Genomic DNA, 21,994 nt, shown 5'->3' on the forward strand with positions numbered 1-21,994 from the left:
GGAAATAAACCTCTACCTAGCTGTGGGTTTTAAGTCACATCCCTAACATTCTGGAAAGTGCTAGTCATTTGATTTTATAATCTTTCCTATGAATTATAATGATGGTAAGGACCAAATAGGCTTAGTCCTGTGCTGCCACTCTCTCCAGACACGGAGCGGCAGCAGAAAAGGCACGTTTAGAAACCGAGAGCCCCTTGATGTGTCTGGCAAGCTTAGCTCTGAAATCCTCAAAAGAGATCTGTCTTCCTTTTCCCTCTAAATTTAGATGAAGAATTTTTACATTCTTGGAACAGAGAGGGAGAAAGGTGGAAACTGATAAGATGCTGTTGAAAGAAAATTGTAGCATTTTCAGATGCAGACCCGGGTTGTGTGTGTGAGGTAGATTGAGAACTTTAAACTCATGTCACCTTTTCTTTTTAGGCATTCAAGCCAATGTTTTAGGGGCCTCTCTGTCTTCTACAGGACCAGGTAGAACTCCTTTGCATAGGGCTTTTGTAAGCAGGCCTTTGGGGACTAAGGGGCTTGGGTTTGGGGTTATTTTTTTTCTGCCTAGGACATGCAGAAATGTTGTTGCTCATTCACAAAAAGACCAAACAAGTTTGCCAATTCTGGCTCTTTGTAGCCTGTTGGCATTTCTGAAGAGATACCAGGCAATGGGGACTTACAGATAATTACTACCACAAATAATTTCACTTGCATTGAATGAGGAAATCGCCCCTTTTGACTCACCATTTTCAACCATTAGGAGAGGTCATCTGTAGTGGCTCACCCCAGCAGTCCAGAGTGCTTGTTATTAAGGACTTCTGCATTTTGGATTAGTGTTTCCCACTGAGTGATTTCAATTCCTGTTGCCAAAGAATTTGCACAGGCATGTAAAATTAGCAAACCATCGGGATTAACAGAACCACACGGCAGGGTTAACACACTTCCACGCTATTGCAGTTACCTCAGGTACCACAGCACAAAAAATAGGGGCTCCCATATCTGCAGCTCACAGCTCCTCAGTCTGGCTGTGCCAGCGCTGCTGAACACTGGAAGCAAAGCTTTTAGCAGCATTAAACACCAGCTTTTTGCTTCAACACTCGAGGACTGCTCCCCTCTTTGCATCTTCACCTGCAGGAGTGGGTACACCCTGGGGCCTTGGGAGATGTGAGGCACCCCTGGGGGATGGACACAATTTAAACAGCTCTGGGCTTGGGTTGGAACCACTGATTGTAAATGAACCCCAACTGGCTGAGCAGATGAGACACATGTGTTTGTTTAAAAGTTTGCAGCAAACATCTGAGTTTTTTTTCCATAAATCTGTGCTCTCCTGATCTGGATTATCTTTCTTTAAAACAGGCTTTTCCCACAGACATAGGCAAAGGATTTAGCTCTCTTTGACCCTTCTTTGCAAACAAGTATTAGTCGCCAAGCTGCCCATCTCCTGAAGTCTGGGGCTCAGCTGTGTGCTTGAACTTGCCTGTAAATGCCACTCTGACATGTTCTGTGCATAAACAGAGCCTGTTAGACTGTGTTGGAAGGAGTACCTTTTTTTTTTTTTTAGAATCTAATTAAGTTTAAAAGATGGGTAGTACTTACCATAAGCATGTTGTTTTAGAGAAGAAAAACCTCTTTGCAAAATGATTCAGTTGTTAGGATTTTTTTTCTTCTTTGAGTTGGAGAAAATAAAGAAAACTAAAGCTCCTTCTTACAGTAATCTGTTTTTCTACCTTTTATTTTATTTTATTTTCTTATCTAGGGAAGTCGTGTAAGCAAAGTTCTTTGCTGGTGCTAGGGATTTGTGTGATATTTTTTCAAGGTGTGGATTGTAGAATGTCACACATTCATTTTTAAAGGGTTTTGTTCTCTGATACGAATGAAGCACAGGGCAGTCAAATGTCAGTGGAAGCTTAGCAGCTCACTTTTCCTGCTTCTCTCCATTTTATTATTCTCTGTGTTTGCAAAAGAGGAGCCTCTTATGTTCTCAGCTTTGTTAGTGTTTTCAGAGCAGGCAGCCTTGCTGCTTTTGACGAAGATTTTGCTGTCTCCTCAAAACAAGACCCTTTTTCCCAGAACAGAGGCTTATTTGGACATTGCTAAAACAACTTCAACCTTTAACGTGCCCCACCCTCCCCTGGCTGGGGATCCCAGAACAGTCTGGGTGTGTGTGAGGATTCAGGAGGCTGCTGCCCTCACTGCTCTGCTTGGGGACAGGACAGAGCTCTGCTCCAGCTCTCCAGTGGCACAGAGCCGGGTCTCACACTCCCTCAAAGAGCATCCCATGGGATGGATGCAGATGTCCTGGTCCCCTGGAGTGAGCAGTGCTCCCACCCCGAGCCCTCTGCTCCTCCTGGAGAGAGCGGCACCTGCTCCAGGGCTGGATCTATTCCCTCCTCCCCAAGGCACCTGCTCCAGGGCTGGATCTATTCCCTCCTCCCCAAGGCACCTGCTCCAGGGCTGGATCTACTCCACCTCCCAGAGGCTGAGGTAGCACTCCCACTGCTGGGGTGATGCAGGTTTGTGCCAGATGAGTGACTGGCAGGGAGAGCTCCAGGCTGGTATCCCGATGTTTATGGCGCTCCACAAGTGACGTTAAAAAGCCGTGGGGTTTCCTGGCGTGCGGCTCGTCACGTGCCTTGCATGTCTGACCAAGTGGGGTAATTCTGTCAAAATATTTTGCCATTGCTTTGCTTTTAACGAGGGCAAACTGACCTTGCTTTCTCCCCTCTCCAAACCACCCCAAAGGAAGCTAGCCAAGAAGCAGAAGGAGACTCAGACCAGCACGCAGAGGGAGATGGGTCCTGTGGCTACTTCTGACAAGACCTCCACCAAACTCAGTGCTGTTCACAATGAAGAAGCTTTTTCTTCCAGCTGCCAAGATGTTAATGGATTCAGTAAGTTTAACTTGCTTGCAATGGATATGACCCCCTTGGAGAGCTCTAGGTTCTTAAAAGGACCTATTCCTTTGGGCACAGTGTTGAGGAGTTAGGAATGGCAGTGATAGAGATCATTGCAAAAGCTCCATAGAAATCTGGAATGTCTCTGATACTGGTTTAACTGTCAGACAGGTGGAGAGCATTCCTCTGGCTCCAAATCTACTGAGAATAATTTATAAAGTCTGTTCTAACAACTGCATCAGAATAAGAGACACATGTTTATTTGTTGTTTAGAAATACTTTTCCTTTGTGAGTAGAAGAGTCAAATCACTTAGCTGACTTGTAGGATGAAATAACATTTTCTGTATGAAATTGTTATGAAAGTAGGCCTGGTCTCCTGGCTAGAGAACTGGAGTGGAAAGACAGCATTTCTTCCTTTGTCTGTGTCCTTGGTTTATTCTTCACACAGGTTCAGTAATAATGATCTTAGTTAACATTTGTAAACCACTCAGACCTCTGTAGCTAAAAGAATTTTGTGGGTAAAGCAGCACCAAGTCCTACTTTAGCCTCACTAGATCCAGGTTGAGTGCATGGTGGATTGCATGGTGGATTTGTAAACTTTTTTCATATTAAATAAATTTAAACTTAGACACTATGGGCATGTCACTCCTTCTTTTGACACTCAGCCTGTTAGTTTGGACAAGGGACAGCTCTGAAACTCAAGTGTGTTCTAAAACTCTTGTCTTTGTTAAGCATCTTTAGTGAAGGGTTTCTTCCCCTGATTACTAAAATGGAAGTGCTCATGATACAAAATGCGGTTTATCATTGAAACCTCCCCTTGCAATGTGAAACTGAGTGGGACAGGTCGAGTGAATTCTTCCTTTCCCCCTCTGCAGGTCATGTCAAATTCCATCTGCATGTGCTGCTACTGCCACTTTGTGTAACACACCTGTGAGATGGACAAATAGGTGTTTGGGACAGCCAAGGCTGGCAGGGAACACTTTTCTCTGATATTAAATTGATTTCAGTCAAGATCTAATTTTCTCAGGTGCTGAGTAGCTCTATCCTAAGGAGGCAGCAGGAGTTCTGTGGGGTTCATATCTTTGAAAGGCAGGACAGACAGTGTTGTATCAGCCATCCCCAAAACAGCAAAGGCAGCTTGGCTGGAGTATCTGGGGAAAATCAGGTGTTTAACACTTCCCTCAGAATCTGGGTTTCTGAAAGTTTGGGGATTCTTTTTCCATCCAGAAAATTAGAAAAGAGACAAGATTGAAATGTGACCTCGTTTTTCCTGCCTCCCCTTCTTGTTATTTTGACAGACTAATTAAAAGTGTTGAGTCATTTGCTTGGAATGGCAACTATAGAAAATATGATGTATCAAATTTTGTAAAGAAACAGCACTCCAGCTTTTCAGTTTTTTAAATCAGTTAGACCTTTACTTGTCTGACATCTCTGCAGATTTTATCACTGCCTTCCCCTATAACCTGAGTCAGTCATGGGTGGATTATTTTTATTTTTTTTTCCTCTTTATATCTATGAGAAAGAATTATCAATAAACCTTCATGATTTCTCCAAATTTCTTACTGCCAAGTCCAGGATGCTGAGGTGTTGGAGGTAAGTTCTGTGCAGTAGTGTGCACATGCTGATGCAGGAATTTTATGGGTAAAAGAATTCCTTGAAAAGAAAAATAATATAAATTGCCTTAATAGAGTTTAATACTTGTGGGCTCTATACAGGCCTACTTTGGAATAACATAATAGGATTATTTCTTAACCTTTCTGCTAACTAATAGAGTTTTACAGGGTTTATCCACCAGAGCTGTTGAAATCAACTGTCTAAAGCAGCAGTCAGATTCCTTCTTAAATTGTTTTTTTGCCTGCCAACAGTAAATAGCATTTACAGCATCTCACAATGGGCAGTCACCCTCTCCATCCCTCCCTCAGCTGCCTGTATCAGGGATGTGGAAATGCCCCTCTCCTTGGGAAGAAGAGCCCACCGAGAGAAACAAGTGTTTTTAATGCCAGGCTCACCTTGCCAGCTCACAAAAGCAAGCAAACAGCACAAGACAATTTGCTAAGTAGGATCCCTCAGTTATTGAATGACTTGCAGGCAAGTTTACCTGCAGAATACAGCACCCTTGCAGGGCTCGTGTCCTTGCCTCCAGTTTTTACTTTCTGTCACAATCATTTTGATGACTTTTCAGACAGAACAAATTCAGTGAGTACCTACAGAAGCTTTTCTTTTCCCATGCTCTCTCCAGCTGGCCACTGGTCTGCTCCTGGGTGAGTCCTGTCCATCCTCCTGCTGTTGCTTTCCCTGTCTCCCTGCCCTACCACCACACAGGACTACTTTGTAAAATCACTTAGATTTAAAATTCCCACTTTCAAGGGTGCTGCCTGATGCTCTGCACCACGAGGGAGATAAAACATGAACAGCTGCCCTCCTTCCTACCAGTCCCTTGTTTTCTGTTGAGGCATCAAGACCTCAGGTCTTGCTGAAAAGAGGAAGAGAATTGGGCATTTATCTTTCCTGGCCCGAAGCAAAGTCCCTCATCCCTCTTTCCATTCTGCAGTGTTAGTTGTTCTCCTGGCAGGATTCTCACTGATACATACAGGTGTTGAAATTAAGGAGATTTTTTGGATTCAGCCTCTAACATTCCACAGAACCAGAGAAGGTGTTTGCTAAAACATAGATTGGTCTGTGACTGTTCCAGCTTGTCTGCTTTTACTCAGGGGTTATGAACAATCACAGTTGTTCATTTTCTCAATATATTGGTTTTTTTTTAAGATAAAAATATATCCTAACTCCATTAAAGGCAGATGATGGCCCTGGCAGTGGCTGAGCAGTTTCCTGGAGTGCAGGAATGTTGGGAAGCAGCACAGTCACATGCAGACATTGGCTCAGGGCAGGATTATTATGAAATTAGATAGGAAATGGGAAACCAAGTGAACTTAAATTTGCTCCCCAGTGTCTGCACTGACCCAAAAGGCGTGCAGGGGGCTGTCAGCACACAGAAACCTTGGGCAGTTTGGCAGTGGTGGCACAAGCAGCAGTGGATCAGCTCAGCAGGGATGCACTGCTGATGTGCTCTGCACAAAGGAACTGCTTTTCTGGCTCTAGGTGCTCAGGTGCCACGGACCAGCCTTGTCCAGAATTCCCCAGCAGAGCCATCCTGACATCCTTGCAGGGGTTCTGGCAGGAACTGTTTGATTCTGAGGATTTAACCATTAAAATGCAGCCAGTTTTGCTGGAGACTGATTTACTAAGGTGTGCTTTACCTGTGTGACATCTCAGTCTGGGGGGAGGCAGCTCTCCAGACACCCTTCAGGAAGAACACTGATACAGATTGAGGAGTGGCTTTAATGCTTCAGGAAGAGCATTTTGGAGGTGGGGGAACTGAGCCTTGCAGTAGGAATCTCTACCATAAGTTACCAAGTCAGTGTGATTTCACTTATGAGAAAGAGAAGATGGGAGGGAGCTGTAGGCAAGTGGCACTCAGGGCTTAAAGGATCCATTTGTACTAAGAGACATCAAAATTCACACCATTCCTTAATCCTTCAAGATTTTGTGATCAAAGATGCAAAGGTCTTCACAAAAGATAAATAGAGCAAGATGTAGTTCTTAGTCCTGCCCCAAAGATAATTTTCACTCATAATTAGGTGACCAGCTAAATGCAGTCTAAGGACTTGTAGGGTCATGGACATGAGATGTTTCCTTTAGTAAAATAATTCTTAAAATAATTTAAAAATAAAAGACAAACCCACATTTTATCAAAGACATGAAAGGAAAATATGCTAACTTCCCTTTTATTGGCTTCCATGGGATTTTTGTGGGGCTTGCTAGTTTAGGAAATGCTATAAAAATTAAAGAATAATTTTCAGACTAGGAAGGAGCCTTCACCACTCTGCATGACTGGAGGGATCTGTGTGGCCTCACATGCCACTCCAGGGAGCACAAAGAGAATTTTTAATGAAGTCTTAATCTCTACCCTGATGTGAAATCCTCTCTGGACGTGTTTCCTTTGATTACAGACCCAAGTGCCTGTAAGAAATGCTAGTTAGAAAGCAGCACTGTGTATACATCTCATTATGAAACCTGATTGATTTTGGAAATAAGTTCTCCAAAGTTTTAAGAAACTTCTCTTTTGTGTTTGTGAATTTGGGGGATCTTTGTTTCGGTTTAGTTTTCTTTTGTTTGGTTTTAAATTTGTTTTTGTTCTGGGTTGGGTTTTTTCTTGGTTTTGGTTGTTTGGTTTGTTTGGGGTTTTTTTCCCTCCTTTTTAATCTGAATCTAGAAGTCACATCCCTGTGCCACAGACACAATTCATGTCATAAACCTCAGCTGGTAACATCTTTAATCAAACTCACTGACACATGAGGTGTTTATCTGGTAATTCATCAGCAGCTCTGGAAAAGCTCTATGGCCCTAAGAGTTCGTTTATACTCCCAAATTCCAGAAAAACCTGAGTGCTGCCCCAAGCCCTGAGTGTTGCTTGCCCTGTGACTCTGGGCAAACCAACTGCTCTGTTTATATCTTATTTTATGTTATCATATGAAACATGGCCACGGCCTAAGTGTGGTGAGAGAAGGGTCTGATTTAGGCTGGAAACAGCAGAAAAGTCTAAGGGGCCCCAAAGCAGAGGAACTTTGTGACTTAAAGCAGCTGGGGCAGAGCTCCAGCAGACCAAACCATGAGGAATTTGATTGTTTTAATGTGTTTCCAAGTCATGTAGATCTGAAAATATGGTTTGAGAATGCAGAAGGAGAGTGAGTTCATGAACTAGATGATTATAAACTGCTCAGGAGGGAACTCTGACTTTATGGAACTCCCTAGACCTTGGGTTCCCTCATAGAATAACTTGAAATTTTTAAGCAGTGTTAACTCCATAGATATAAAAAATTGCTTCTGAAATTACTTTCATGTACACTGAGTTTTATCTACTTCTGTTGGGCTATGGAATAGTTTTTCCTGTGTTATCTGTTGTCATCTTTCTGATGTACTGAGATTTGTATTAGCTTGTTTCCCAACATTCTGAGGAGGAGATAAATAAATGCCTGTAACTCTGAGAGTGAATGCAGAGTGATAACAAAAGAATATGCCTTCAAAAATGATGGATTACCATAAGAATGTGCATGTTTGCTGTTGTAGGTATAAACCAGCCTCATAAATTTACTATCAAGACAAGAATCTACCACGAAGATGTTGAGCCCTTCCTCCTTTCAAAAAAAAGTATTTGATTAATATGGAAATACTTGATTTGATTAATATGGAAATTTGTGGATTCTTGTCCAGAGAAAGCTAATGCTGTAATGGGAGAAGGCAAGGATGCTTGTCCTGCTGAAAGAACCCAGCTCACAGGGGAAGAGATTATAGGATTTGCTATGAACAGTCCTGGGTTGAAGAACAAGTCCCTTTTAATCTTGTAACGTTTTAACTGAAAAATTGCTACCCCACCTGTGTATTTCTGTGGTACATTGTGTTTGAGTAGGTTTATTTTATGTCAATACTGATTCTCTGTAGTTTGCATTTTGGGGGTCATTTTTGAGGAATTTCCTCTTAGAGACAAAACCCTAAGTTTGCTCCTTTGGTTAAAAAAAAAAAGAACATTTAGAATATAGAGCTGTGAATGTAGCTCTGTGTGTATCCTGTTTAGGAACACATTGATTTACAGTAACTATAATCCTATATTTGGGGTCTGGAGTGCTCATATTAAAGAAAATCCATCATGATGACAATGTAATAAATGTAATATGCATGTTGAAATGAAAAATATAATTCATTTTGATAAGCCTTATATATCCCATATTACTGTGTTCTTTGAGGAACATTCTCCCTCTTCTCTTTCTCTCTCTTAATATATGTCTAAAGTCTTTTCCTTATGTCTTTCCTACCTAGCATCACCCTCTCCTTGTTCATTTTCTGTCCAAAGCAAAACCCTTCAGAGCAAATCTATGTTGAATTCCTACTACTCAGGTACTAGTGCCAGACTTTTCTTTGATTCCTAAATTTTCTTTGCTTTTGTTCGTTACCCAATATAACCTATAATAGACCGAGGCTTCTGAGTGTGAGACACTGCTAACCTTGTTTTCATTTTCTGTAACTTTTCTTTTCCTGTTGATCCCCTGTTGATTTCCATTGATCCCTGTCGTGTGGGTGAACGGAATTCCATCTCAAAGTTTCATCAGACACCGTGCCATCGACCACGCTGTTAGGTAAGAGGACAGGTATGGTGTGCTGGGCTGAGCTGGAGAGCAACTCACTCTCTGTGTCATGGAAATAACACTGTGGAGTGTTTGGCTTCCAAAATCAGAATTAATCCTGTGGTTGTGTTAATCAGAAAACCTTTGTTTCGTTCATGTTTTGTTATATTAATTGCTTTCAAAGGAGAGAAAGATTCCAAAAATTAAGGTTCAGCCATTTTTTCAAGTATAGGCTGTTTCTTTTCTCAGTGAGACTGGGGTTCTGGGCCACATCCCCACACACTGCCTTGCCTTAGGCTTGGTTCTGACTCCTGCAGGTGGTGCTGCCTGTGCAGCTGACACAGAAACACAGGAGGGTTTGGGTTGGGAGGGATCTTTAAAGGCTCTCTAGGCCAATCCCCTGCCATGGGCAGGAACACTTTCCTATAGACCAGATTGCCCAGAGCCCCATCCAAGCTCACCTGGAATGTCTCCAGGCTTGGGGCATCTTCCACCCCTCTGGGCAACCTGTGCCAGTGCCTCACCACCCTTTTTATGTGAAGTTTCTTCTTTGTCTGTAGTCTGAATTATGCTGTTCCATTAAAAACCACCACATGTGCTGTGTGTGAGGCTGGGCTGTACCTGCCCCAGGGGTTGCAAATTTAAGTGAGGATTTGCATGTCTGCAGCAGGTGGGAGCCTGCAGTTTGGGTAAAGTTCCATGTGTAAAGGTGGAGAAATCCCTGGCTGGGTTTTGGGAAGTGGCTCCACCTGATTCTGTGTATGCTGGGAGTTAAATGCTAAATCTTTCAGGCAGTCAGGTATGGATTTGAGAGGATAACAAACAGGCAGGTCCTGAGAGGCAGAGGCTGTTCTGTGGCTGTGTAAGATATCAGAAAGAAATTCTTCCTTGTGAGTGCGCTGAGGCCCTGGCACAGGGTGCCCAGAGCAGCTGGGGCTGCCCCTGGATCCCTGGAAGTGTCCAAGGCCAGGTAGGGTGGGGTTTGGAGCAACCTGGGGCAGTGGAAGGTGTCCTTGCCCTTGGCCAGGGACTGGCACTAGATGGGCTTTGAGTTCCCCTCTCACCCAAACCACTCTGATTCTCTGATTTCTGAATTCCTCCTCTATGGAGAGGAAAGATGATGTGTGGCTGATCAGAATCTAGCCAGTGGGATTTATCATTTTGGATTATCTCCTATAAACGTTCCCTCCAGACATAGTAATGTACCATGACTGCTTCAAACATCACTCAGAACATGTGGAAGGGCCACAGTTAGACCAGGAAGAAATGACAACCTCTGGCTGTTCCTTGGTTTACAGCCTGGCACAGAGGCTTGGAGGGGCTGCCACAGCACACACATCCATCCTGCTGCCTGCCAAAATGCTGATGGCAAGGAATGAGGCCTCTGAATGGGGTGGGCAAGGAAAGGAGTCCATTTCCCAGGAGGTTTGCTCTAATTTCCCAGAGACTCGGTGTCATCAACAGAAGAGCCTAAAGGCAGGTTCTCTTTTGGCTGTACATTAGAAACAAGGCCCTGACCTGCAGTTTGATGGAAGATATCAAACTCTCAGTCTGGTGTTTGGCATCTGGGAAAACCTGGCCATTCTCTGGGGGAGCTGGATGGAATTAATGTGAGAACTGCACTCTTGGTACGCTGAAGCTCAAGGAGCAATGAACAGGTTCCTTCAGTGCTTCTCCTGGCAAAGCAAAAACCCCCAAAATTATTAAAACCCCAAGTTTTGCAGATGAAAAAGAGGAAATAGTAATCTAACCAGACTTGTGCTTATGTATTCAAAACTATTTCAAATTTCTATTAAGCACTATGTCTGAGTAAGGATTGATATCCCTGTTTTATTCATGGGAATTTAAGTATAGAGCACTTTTAAGACATGAATTACACAGACTGGTCACTGTCCCAGTTCCACCTGAATTTAACAACCTGTGAAACAGCCCCTGACACTGGAGAAATTTGTATCTTGTGACTTGAAGACAAATGAAAACCTTGGTGTTCTGGTGTCTCAGAGAAATCCATCAAATGTTGGATGTTGCTGTATGAGCAAAGTGAGTTTAATTTTTGATGTTTATTAATATTAATTCCCAGGGAAGAAAAACATATCTTGAAAAAGGATCAGTCATCCCACTACCAATATCTGTACCTGCAATTCAGTACTGTTTGTTCCCGTCTGTTATGCTTTCTGCTAATAAATGTTCTATATTTGCAGTATTGCACGGCTCCCTAGGCTTGGCTATGACATGTAAGATACAGGAGATTTGGGATTTGTCTCTATACCAGTTCCTGATTAATACTTTTTATTAATGAATGTTTTTAGTGAAGTAATTTTCTTTTCCAGTTGTGGACAAGTCTGGATTTTAAATGTTTTGTTCAAACATCTTTACTAGAGAAGGGAATATCTAACACTGAAAAATAAATGAGGTAGATTTCCACTTGAAGATGAGGTAGCACAACCTTAGGGATTATTTTTGGAGAAAAGATTCATATCCAGTAGCTCTTGAAGATGTTCAGATCTCATCAGGGCCATCCCTTCAGCGAGGCCAGCATGTCCTTCCCTTGCATCCCCTGGCATCTCCTGGCAGCAGGAAAGGATATTTGGCTTTGTTCTTATTCCAGCTGCTCATAAGGATCCTCACAATAGTCACTACCCTCCAGAGAGGGATTTTAGTGCCTTGCTGATGGGCAGAACAAGCAGAGAGAGCTCTCACAGAAGTCCCAGACATAGCCACAAAGTCTCAGTCACAAAGTCTCAGACAAAACCTGGCTGTGCTCAAAAAGACAGAAATTTTCCATGGATTTTAGACTTCTGTAGCTTTTTTGCCCAGCCTTAATCAGTCTGCTGTGTGTACATCCCCAACCTAGTCTGAATAACTAAGATGTTAAGAAGCCAGGATTGCTGCTTTAGCAGGTGCCTCCTTCACTGACTTTTTAAGTTGTGGGATGAGTTATTTTTATCCAATGGATGCTCAAAAATTCAATGGCTTGACCTGCTCAGTTTCACCAGAAGCCCCCCAGGTCAAGTCAGCCTCTAACAGGGAGCTGTGGGAGAGGTTTTCCCAGCTCTTCACTGTGCTGAGGTTGGCCAGGAGCAGAGTGAGCTCCAAAGGTTCAGACCTCTGTAGGCTGGGCCTTGAGCTGAATTCCTTTTACATTTCTTCCTGCCTGCAGAACTGGAAAACCCTCTCTTCCAGTCTTTAGTGGTTTGTAGGTTTATGTGCTGTTTTGAACCTTCCAGTTGTTTTCCAGATGTAACTGAATTTCTCTGGAAGTTGGGTTGATCTGGCAACCTCTTTTCACCGAGGAGGCAAAGAGAGATTCAGCTTGGTGAGCTCCACACATCCAAAGAGCTTCACAGTTACACTTGTACCAAATAACCCCAAATCATTGTCCACCTCACCAAAGCATCTTCTTTACATCTTTAGCAGGATTTTTTTCCATGCTACCTGATAAAGAAAAATGTATGTAATAGTTTTTATAAGATCAGAATACTCTTATGTAAGAATACTCTTATATTAGAATACTCTAATATTCTTACTAGAATACTCTTATAAGATTAGAATACTCTTATGCTTGCTGTTAACCAAGCAATTCTTACAAAATTCTAGAATCTAGAAAAGAATTACTTACTTTTTAAAAAAAAATTATGGATGTGTGGCCTCTCCATGCCTTTGAAATGAAAGGTGCATCCTCTGTGCTCTGTCAAGACTGCTGTCAGAAGGCTTTGTTAAGGAATGTGCCCTTTCAGAGCTCAGTTGTTATCTTTAGATAAATGATGTTTTGCCTTTAGTTTGCCATACCACTGTTGGTATTGTAGATAGAATATTAGAGGTGGGTATTTATCATATAATAAAGCCTTGACACACACAAAAAAGCAAATTATTTTTCATCTTGCACCATATCCCTGGTGTAAGGGGAAGAGGTATTAGCCATGCTCTAGTCACCCTCGGAAGATGTCAAAGAATTGACAGCCTTTGCTCTAGTGTGGAGAGACTGGCTCTGTGTGTAATTAAATCTATCACAAACACCACTCAAAACATAATTTATTTTGTGCAAAGGGTGTCGTATCGCATCTTATCACTTGCCAAGGCTAAGAGAATAAAAATTATAAGCAGATATAATAGCCCTGTCATTTCAGTCACAGGAGGAATTTGTGGACATTAAAGCAAAAGTTTTGAGAGAAACTTTTCCACATGTAGAAGATGACACATCAGTGCAGTTTTGCTTTTAGTTGTGAGGCATGGATGAGTTTTCTGGTCAGGAGACAACACCATACTCTGTGCCCAGATACCCATTTCTCAGTCTAACTATGTTTACAAAACAAATGATCTCTATAAAAGCATCTAAAGCTTTAATCCCTAAATGTGCTCTGGATGAGCAGGATCCCTCCCAGCAGCCTCACTGAGGTGTTGCACAGGGCTCTGATCATACAGAGCCACTTCCAGGCTGGCAATCTAATTTCTCAGCTGCACTTCATCTTATCTGTGACATTTATGGAGAAGTTCATCAGTTTTTCTGTGGAGGCAAACATATTTATTTTACCTGTCTGAGTAGCACAAGAGTACAGAACACAAGGTGGTGTAGCAGCAGGCAAAGATAACTCACTGTGAGGGCTGCTCATCAAACGGGGGAAATTCCACTGAAGTGACCTCTGCTCCAGCTCCCCTCTGTGTGCTGGACTCTGATACTTCTTGGCACAATAAGACCTCAGGGTTGATTTCAGCAAGTTCTTGATTATTTATAAAGACACAAAAAGCACCATTTCATAGGCAGGGAGAACTTGTGAATATGTGGAGTCAGCATTGGTACATTTGCTTACTGCAGTTACACACTAAACGCATGAGCTGAGATACCTGAAGAGTTCCCCAATCTGCCAAGTCAGGTAAGAGACAGGGAATCACTGAGTTGCTGTCTTCTACAAAATTTCAGGGTGTTAGGTGAGTTCTTAAGCTGATCCCAGAATGGTTTGGGTTGGAAGGAACATTAAAGTTCATCTCCTTCCACCCCTGCCATGGGCAGGGACACTTTCCACAAGACCAGGCTGTTCCAGACCCCATCCACCCTGGCCTTGGACACTCCCAGGAATGGGGGAGCATGAAAATGCCAGCTTCCAGAATCAAAACATCAGAGTTGGCACAGGACATCTCAATATTGGGAGTAAGCGTGGCACTGAAAAGGGTTAACAAACAAGCTGGCAACACACTTTGCCATCACAAGCTGCTGATGTTAGAAACAATCCTGTCATAAACAGCACGTTCCCAGCCACATGCAGAATACCTGCCTTATTTACAGCTGCACAAATAGAACTGTGGAAAATTGGAAATTGTTCTAGCAAAGAACCGGAGCCCTGAGCAGCCTGCTCTAATGAGACTTCAGAAGCTCTCAACTGATTTACTTTATCAAAGAGAAAATGAAGAAGTGATTTGATCAGTGCCTGCATGGGTCAGGATTTCAAATGCTCAGAGGGCTCTTTAATCTAACAGAAGGTATAATAAGATTCAGGGCCTGCAATCGAAGCTAAGCAAAATCAAATTGCAATTAAGAAATGTTTAGACAGCAAGGGTAATTAACCATTGCCACAATTTTAGGGGTCAGAATGGAATCACCACCTCTTGAAAAGTTTTAATTTGAATTATTTCTTGGAACGGTATTCCATCTTTGGAATGCAGTGAAATGTGGTGGTGTGTGTTTCTAGCAAAAGCACAAGGACCTATGACTAGGATAAATGTGCATATGAAATATAATTTAAAAAACCCAAAACCGTGATGCATGATCCTGTACATTTAGTAGTTTCTGAGTATTAGAGTGAATTATTTCCTGCAAATTTTCCCATTAAAAAACCTCTCTATTTTCCTCTTTTGCTTTTCTCACTGTAAACTCACCAAAGGCACACATGCTTTATAGGCATGCCAAAAATTTAGTGAAAAGTCTTGGCCAATTTGTCCTGCAAAGGGGACTGGGGACATGTTTGTGAGATGCAGACAGAGAAAAGGGACTGTGGAAAATTACTTTAACTTGCTTTTAGTGCAACAATTAAACAGCAGCCTGACTTTGTGGAATCTTTGTTGTCTTTCCCAGTAACAGTGGTGCCAAAAGGAATGAGATGTGTGTTATAGCTGCAAACAGAAGAAAAAGCAAAGCCTGCTTGCCAGCCCTCCAAAGACTCTTTTGGTTGATTGACCAAGTGAGAGATCAGTTCCCTGCCACCTCCCCTCCCACCTGCATTTGGAATTGCTCACAAAATTGCTGCAAACACATCCTGAGAGGTGCCTGGCCCTGCTGAGCTCCACACTCGGATGGAGAGGGAACAATGTGTTATTTGCATCAGGCTTTATTAGCAGAACATGGAGGTGTTAAGCTCAGCTCACACACAGCAATTCATGTCCAGAAAAGCCCCTCTTACACTTTCTGTGGCCCAGATAAAATGCTGGCAGGAACAACTGAGAGTCCAGAGCTGCTGCTGTGGTTGGGGTTGGGATTTCTTTGCAGGTAGCACAGGTGCCATGCATGATGTGTTTGTCACAGAGGACTGGAGGAGGTGATGGCCTCAGCAGTTTTAGCTGCTGTCCCAGGGTGGAGGGGGGTCACCCACAGTGTGTGAGGCTTTTCTTTAGGCAGAAACACCTGACTGGGAGAGGCACACAAACTGTGCTGCCACAGATCACACTTTGCACTCTTCCCTGGGAGGGTGGGCAGGCCCTGGCACAGGGTGCCCAGAGCAGCTGTGGCTGCCCCTGGATCCCTGGAAGTGTCCAAGGCCAGGCTGGATGGGGCTTGGAGCAGACTGGGATATTGAAATGAGATGGTCCCTTCCAAGCCCAAACCATTCTGTGCCTCTGTGCCACAAGAGCTGTTCTGCAACCACTGGGGTTTGCACCAACTTTTATCTCGACCAAAGAGACCAGCTGTCACTCAGAGGCCAGAGACAGACCCCTCTTTGCTGCTGAGCACTCTTCTAGTCCCAGCTCCATACCATGAGTTTACCTTAAGGGAAGTTATTCTGTAAAGAAGGGGCCCCCACTTTCCTGGCTCTCACCTCTCCCTGTGACACATTTCTCTGAGAAGAGAGCCAAGTACACCGGAATTAAAGGAACTGATGAAGAGAGAAATTAGTAATTGCCTGCAAAGGAGCTGGCTGATCTGAGCTCCGTTTTACAAGTCGCCTGTGCTCTGCGTGTGCCCTGCCCAAATTAGCACCAGAACCACACATTAGTTTTAAGACTTTAAGGCTCTCGAATTGGGATCTCGTAATGTTTTTTAATTGGGGCTGATAAAAATGTGGCATTACTTGCAGGTTCCTCAGAGAAGCCAGTTGTGAAATTGGGTTTGTATTAAACCTAATGATGGAAAATTAAGCATAGTACGTCTGTCGGAAATGGTCTGCGATAAAAATCTTCTCCTTTTCATTACAGGAGGTTAATAGGGAATAGGGGAGCAAAGATGCACTGGGAAAGCGAATCCAACTAGGGGAATTAATAAGCCTTGAAATTCCCTCTGTTCAGAGTTCTCACACTGTCATTAGTCAGAGCATTAGGGATGATTATACAAATGCTTTGGATGTTACTCTTCCTTAAATCCCAAATTTATTCACATTTTGTGTGTGAGGGTTGCTTTGTCTGAGCCATAGTTCTGTAAATCTCCGCGTCCTGGGAATGTGACTGTGTTTATGAGAACCTGGCACTCAGAAATCCTGAAATTCAGGAGTCTAATCTTTAAAGCAGATGATCACTGTGCTATTTTATTTCTGAGGAGCAGGCTGTGTTCAGCATCTTTGATAATTTACCCCCCAGCCGTGTTTATGTCCCACTGGTGATCAGCTTGCCCTGCAGCAGTGCCCACTGCTGGCATTCCTGTCTCCTCACACTCCTGCAGCTACCAAACAGAGCATATCCCTGCTTTCCCATCTTCCCTAACCTAATAATAAAGCAGCTGAAGTGCTCTTTGTCACGTCTGTGCTTCGCCAGCTGCTGAGGACGCAGTGGGATGCCCTCAGCTCTCTGCTCCTGCCCACCTTTGCAGGATGGACATGGGCAGCCCCTGCCCAAACACCACCGTGGTTTCTCAAGGAGAGCAATGTTTACAAGAGCATTCCAAGACTATTTCTGCATCACAGAAATCACCCTGAAATTGCAATTTGATTTATTTATTCTTTATCCCCTTAAAAACGTGGCCGTAGTGTTGCTCTCAAGGGGTGGTGGCTCAGCTCTTTGTCAGTGAACTTGCTATAAGAAACAAATCCTGTGTGTGGAAACTCAGGGGGTTTTTGTGAATAATCTGAGGGAGGTGCATTTTCTGTTTGCTAATACCTTGGTTTGGGTAAGGCCAGAAAGGATTGATGCAGGTTGTATGTGTGAAAGGAGCTGAGCATCTCAGATCCCTGCAACCATAGGAAAAAACAGTGCTATATTTGGGCAAGTACTTAAATTTGGACAGCTCTGCTAGATAAGTCATTGAATTTTTCATTTAATCTGAATTCCTGTTGTTAAAGATTGTTACAGTCAATTGTTTGGTTATTGAAGTTATTATTTCTTTTCTATTAGTTCACTGGGAATATTTTGTTGTGCATACAGGTTTGCTGTGAATATGAGGTTGCAATTCCATCTGCATAGTGATAGATTTCTTTAAATCCACTTCTTTCAAAAAAAAAAACTTTTCTATTAAGTTTACATATCTGAAATCTAAATTTCTGCACACAAAATAACTACACTTTTTTGCTGGTTTATTTTTGTTTTTTTTCCTGATGATATTACATCTTTGTCATTGGCATACAAAATTTTAGGCCTGAACTAGCAGAGCAGTTGAATTTGCCTCAGCATCCTGACTTATTTGAAATGCTAATAATTTGCTTGCCGTTCACTCGAGTCCCTCTCAGTTATCTCATGCTGTACACCCCAAATCCTGCTGAATCTCTTGCTCATCTATATGTATCTCTGAGCCCTGCTCTTGGCAGGTTTGGGAAGACAGTAGCTCTGTCGGAGCTGCTGTGGGGGAGCTCACCCTTGATGTGCCATATCCTTGTTAGCCTGACTGGCTGTTCACTCCCTTCCTGTCTTTTTGGCTTTGACTGCTTGACACAAATAAATATTCAAGCGTGATTTAGTCTTCCCAGGCATTCTGGATAAGCACGTGCTTTCTATTCATTTCTTTACTTCCTTTTGCCCACACCAACCTGCAGGGTGGTGTTAAACACACGGAGAGAGGATGAGACTGGGAGTAGCAGGTGGTTGAAAGCTTGTTTTGCCTCCTGTCTCTCCAACAGACAGCAGCCACGGCGAGCTGGCCCAGCCAACCCTGACCATCCAGACCCACCCGTACCGCAGCTGCGAGCCCGTGGAGATGTCCTACCCCCGCGGACAGTTCCAGCCCGCCATCCGAGTGGCAGACCTGCTGCAGCACATCACCCAGATGAAGAGGGGACAGGGCTATGGCTTCAAGGAGGAGTATGAGGTGAGAGGAACCTTTCTCCACGTGGCTGAGTAGGGAGGTTGCACTCACGAGGGGTAGAAGCTTGGGAGAGGAGAGGAGCTGGTTTTGAGAGCTTCTTTTCCTTAAGTCACCCTCTTAATCCTTTTCTTTCTGATTTTGGTTTTGAGGGCAGGATTTTGCAGCATTATCAGTCTTTGGAGGCCCTCTATTGCAAAGAGAAGGTGTTCACCACAGCAGTAAGTGGGTGACACTGTGCTCATCCCTCTTTCCCATAAGGAGCAGACAGTAAATGCACAGCAGGTGCTGAACCCAACACAGGACACGCAGTCCCACAGTCCCTTCCTTATCAATATTTTCCTTGAGTAGTGTAAGCCAGGCTGTGGGAAAAGGAAGGGGCTTTGCCTGAGCTTTTTGGGAGCTCCAAGCCCTCTCTCATTAAAATTAAATTAAATCTCATTAAATCACATTAAATCAGAGTGCAACAACCCAAATGCCCAATTGTCAAGTCAAGGGCAGGTATTTTTGTAGTTTAAATGAAGGTGAAATTTTCCAATACGATCAAACCTCTGGCTGAGAATGGGCTTGACTGACATCCTCTACCAACTCCATGTGAAGTAAGGAGCAAAGGGTAAGCTGGAAAAATGAAAGCTGCCTTCTTTCCCCTCACCTCTTCCCCCTGCCAGCTGGAATGACCAGGAATATAATCCACATGATCAGGAAACACGATGTTGGGGATGATTTGGGAGAGGAAAACACATTTAGAGCAGAGCAAACAGAAGAGGGAAATAGCATCAAACATATGTGAGACTCAGCTCTAGCAAGCAGTAATTATAATGAATGTAGTAAGCTCGTGGGAAGGCAATAATAAATTAATATGCATAGTGGCATTAAAACTATTTAAAAATAATGTAACAGCTATGAAAATAAGTTATTTAATGAAGACAGCTCACTTTTCCACCCTGCAAGTGAGAGTCCATGGGGTTTATGTCCACAGTGCTGAGAGCCTGTCTTTTCCTGGTCCTCACCAGGGAGCATTTTTTAAATCAGATGGCATCAAAAACTGTCATAGCAAATGTTTCTGGAGCTGTATGTTAACCAGGTCTAGGCACTCTTGCCTCATAATCAAGCGTGCTAATTAAATTATCAATATAAAGAGCTTTGTTTAATATTGAAAAAGGGTAATAATTCTCTGAGGAGATTTACTTAATGCCCCTTGGCCTCCATTTCCATGAGGAATACCTAACACTACATTGATCTCAATTACAGATGCCCAAAGATCCAGTTCTTGATGCTCAAGAAGGAAACAGGTGCTGGCATATATGTAATTTTCTGGCGCTGGCATCGGTAATTATCAAAATAGCACATTAGCATGAAAAATGTCAATGCAACTTTCAGCTCCAGGAGCTCTGCCTTCCCCACAAAGTGCTGTCTACAGACATGCACAACGATGATGACATTGCATAGATTTGCATAATTCCTTTCTTTACGAGGAATGGCCTGCACAATGCCACGAGCTCACAACTGCTCCGGCCTTCCATCCTGCGGAATTGCGTTTCCCACGGTGGGATCTGGGGCTGGAGCACGGGATGGAGGCAGCCCTGCAGCTCCAAGGAGCGGTGGGGAGGATGTCAGGGAGCACGGGAGCTCCTGGAAGGTGGGAGGTTTGAGGTGCTGGGGGCTCAGCCTGGCATCTGCAGGAGCACCGAGCTGCAAAATTGGCTTTGCAAGACACTTTGCAGAGCAGCTGATAAAATCACGAGAAAGAATTTGATGTCTCTTTTAAAATGTGTTTTCAGACACTAATATCAGTGTCACCTCCAAATATGCTCCTTTTTTTCCTTCTAAGGAGCTGATTTTCTACTTACTTTGCAAATTGATAGCATAAATTGCAGCCTGTTTAGTGACATGTTACCAAATAATTTTACTCTCATGAAAAATCACTTTGAACGGAGCATATCAGTCACACATGACAATCTCTTATCTCTGTGCGTTCCCATCTCCACCGAGTAACCTGGAAATTGCATTCCATATTTGTTTAAAGGATGCCTGCACCTCCACATTGGAGCACAAGCAGCTTGTTTTGCTGAGGGCATCTAGAGGAATGTTCCTGGGAGCTCCAGGCGGAGCTGAGAAGCAGGATGGGATTGTGCAAGGGGTGTCGGTGCTGGTGTGAAATGAGAGTTAACTGGCTGTGGGTAATGGGAGAATCTGTCAGCACTCCTCGTGTCTGGGTTATTTTGGGGCTGCCTGCTGCACCTGAGGGCAAAGTGTGACTTTGGGACTTTCTGGCTGCTGCTTCTGTTCAGTGATAAAAGAAGTGGAACAGAAGAGAACAATCTGTCAGTGGCGCTGGGTGTAGATGGCGCTGCTTGGGGTTGGGAATAGCCATAAACATTTAAACAGGACACATTTAAATGTCACCAGTTCCTTTTGCAGAACATATCAGCTCTGATTTGTTGGGAGCCGTGGGACCAGTCCCACAGACTTATTGTGAGCACCAATTACTGGCTAAGGAGATAATAAGCTTAATTATCCAAACTCATTTTCCATTATGATTTAGGATGCCACTAATGCACACTCTCCTGCTGCATTACTGAGACTGTTCAGTTATTTTAGATTTTGTGTCTCCTTTCCTCAGGCCTTTTAGTGCTGAGAGCCTTCAGGTTGTGGAATTCACCCCTGGACTTTAACCCTTTATTTTCATGTGGCCCAAAGAACAGATCTGGTGGTCCAGGCTATGATGGAACACTGTAAAATGAATGGCTGAAATACTTTTTTTTCTCAGATTATGTTTTTTAGCCAGGTAATTTTTAATTCTGGCTCCCAGAAGATTTGTGGGAAGAGTTTTTCCACCGCTGTTGAGAAGGGAATGGCTTCAGGGAAAGGGCCAGGGCTGGGTGGCACAGCTTGAGATGAACAGGAAGGTTTTGAATTGATGTCATTGCCTTTGGCAGCAAAACTGCAGCATTGAGGTGGATCAGTGAAAATGAAGGATTTGAGTTTTTGTATTTAAATTAAAAGCAAATAGCAAACTAACTAAATTCATCTATCCAAAATTTAAATTGGCTTGCAGTGAGCCTCAGTTTAATGGGAACACTTCAGTTATGTCTGGGCTGTGGTGCTTAGGAAGCTTGATTGAGATGAAGCTGACTTTGAGAGATCTATCCTTATAATTTCAGCTAAAATTTAGTTTAAAAAGCTTCACTGTAACCTAAATTCCACTAGTGGGAAGATATTTCAGTATAAATTTCACAAAACTTCTCTAAGAGAAGTTTAGAGAGTTTTAGAAGTAGAAAAAGCTTAAAAATCAAGTATAGCTTTTTGAACACTAAAATTCTACTGTTGCCAAGTCAGTGAAAGAAGGGGGAGAATTTCCTGTGAAAAATGGATTAAATACCAGTGCCTGAGTGATCTGTCCTGATTTAACATTGCTGATAATGCAGATAGAAACAGGAGCCTTTTTACAATTATAGAGATACTTATTGTACCAAAAAAAAAACTGAAGGAACAAAGCATTAGCT

General features: G+C 43.1%; 1 protein-coding gene across 7 annotated transcripts in view; it reads left to right on the forward strand.

Annotated features, from left to right (window-relative positions):
* Positions 1-21,994, forward strand: part of PTPRT (protein tyrosine phosphatase receptor type T) — a 436,478-nt gene that overhangs the window by 375,270 nt on the left and 39,214 nt on the right. For 2 of the 7 annotated variants that reach the window (XM_088064391.1, XM_088064393.1), the window contains 5 exons: positions 421-468; positions 2,728-2,876; positions 8,754-8,831; positions 9,035-9,070; positions 18,307-18,494. In XM_088064391.1, coding sequence (XP_087920517.1) covers positions 421-468; positions 2,728-2,876; positions 8,754-8,831; positions 9,035-9,070; positions 18,307-18,494 — 499 coding nt within the window. The remainder of the gene's footprint in view (positions 1-420; positions 469-2,727; positions 2,877-8,753; positions 8,832-9,034; positions 9,071-18,306; positions 18,495-21,994) is intronic. The other 5 variants (XM_088064392.1, XM_088064396.1, XM_088064395.1 and 2 more) reach the window with 4 other exon arrangements.

The sequence above is a fragment of the Pseudopodoces humilis genome, chromosome 19, assembly GCF_049639895.1.
Source record: "Pseudopodoces humilis isolate 2021_Gansu_Grassland_sample_001 chromosome 19, ASM4963989v1, whole genome shotgun sequence".
Taxonomy (NCBI): Eukaryota; Metazoa; Chordata; class Aves; order Passeriformes; family Paridae; genus Pseudopodoces; species Pseudopodoces humilis.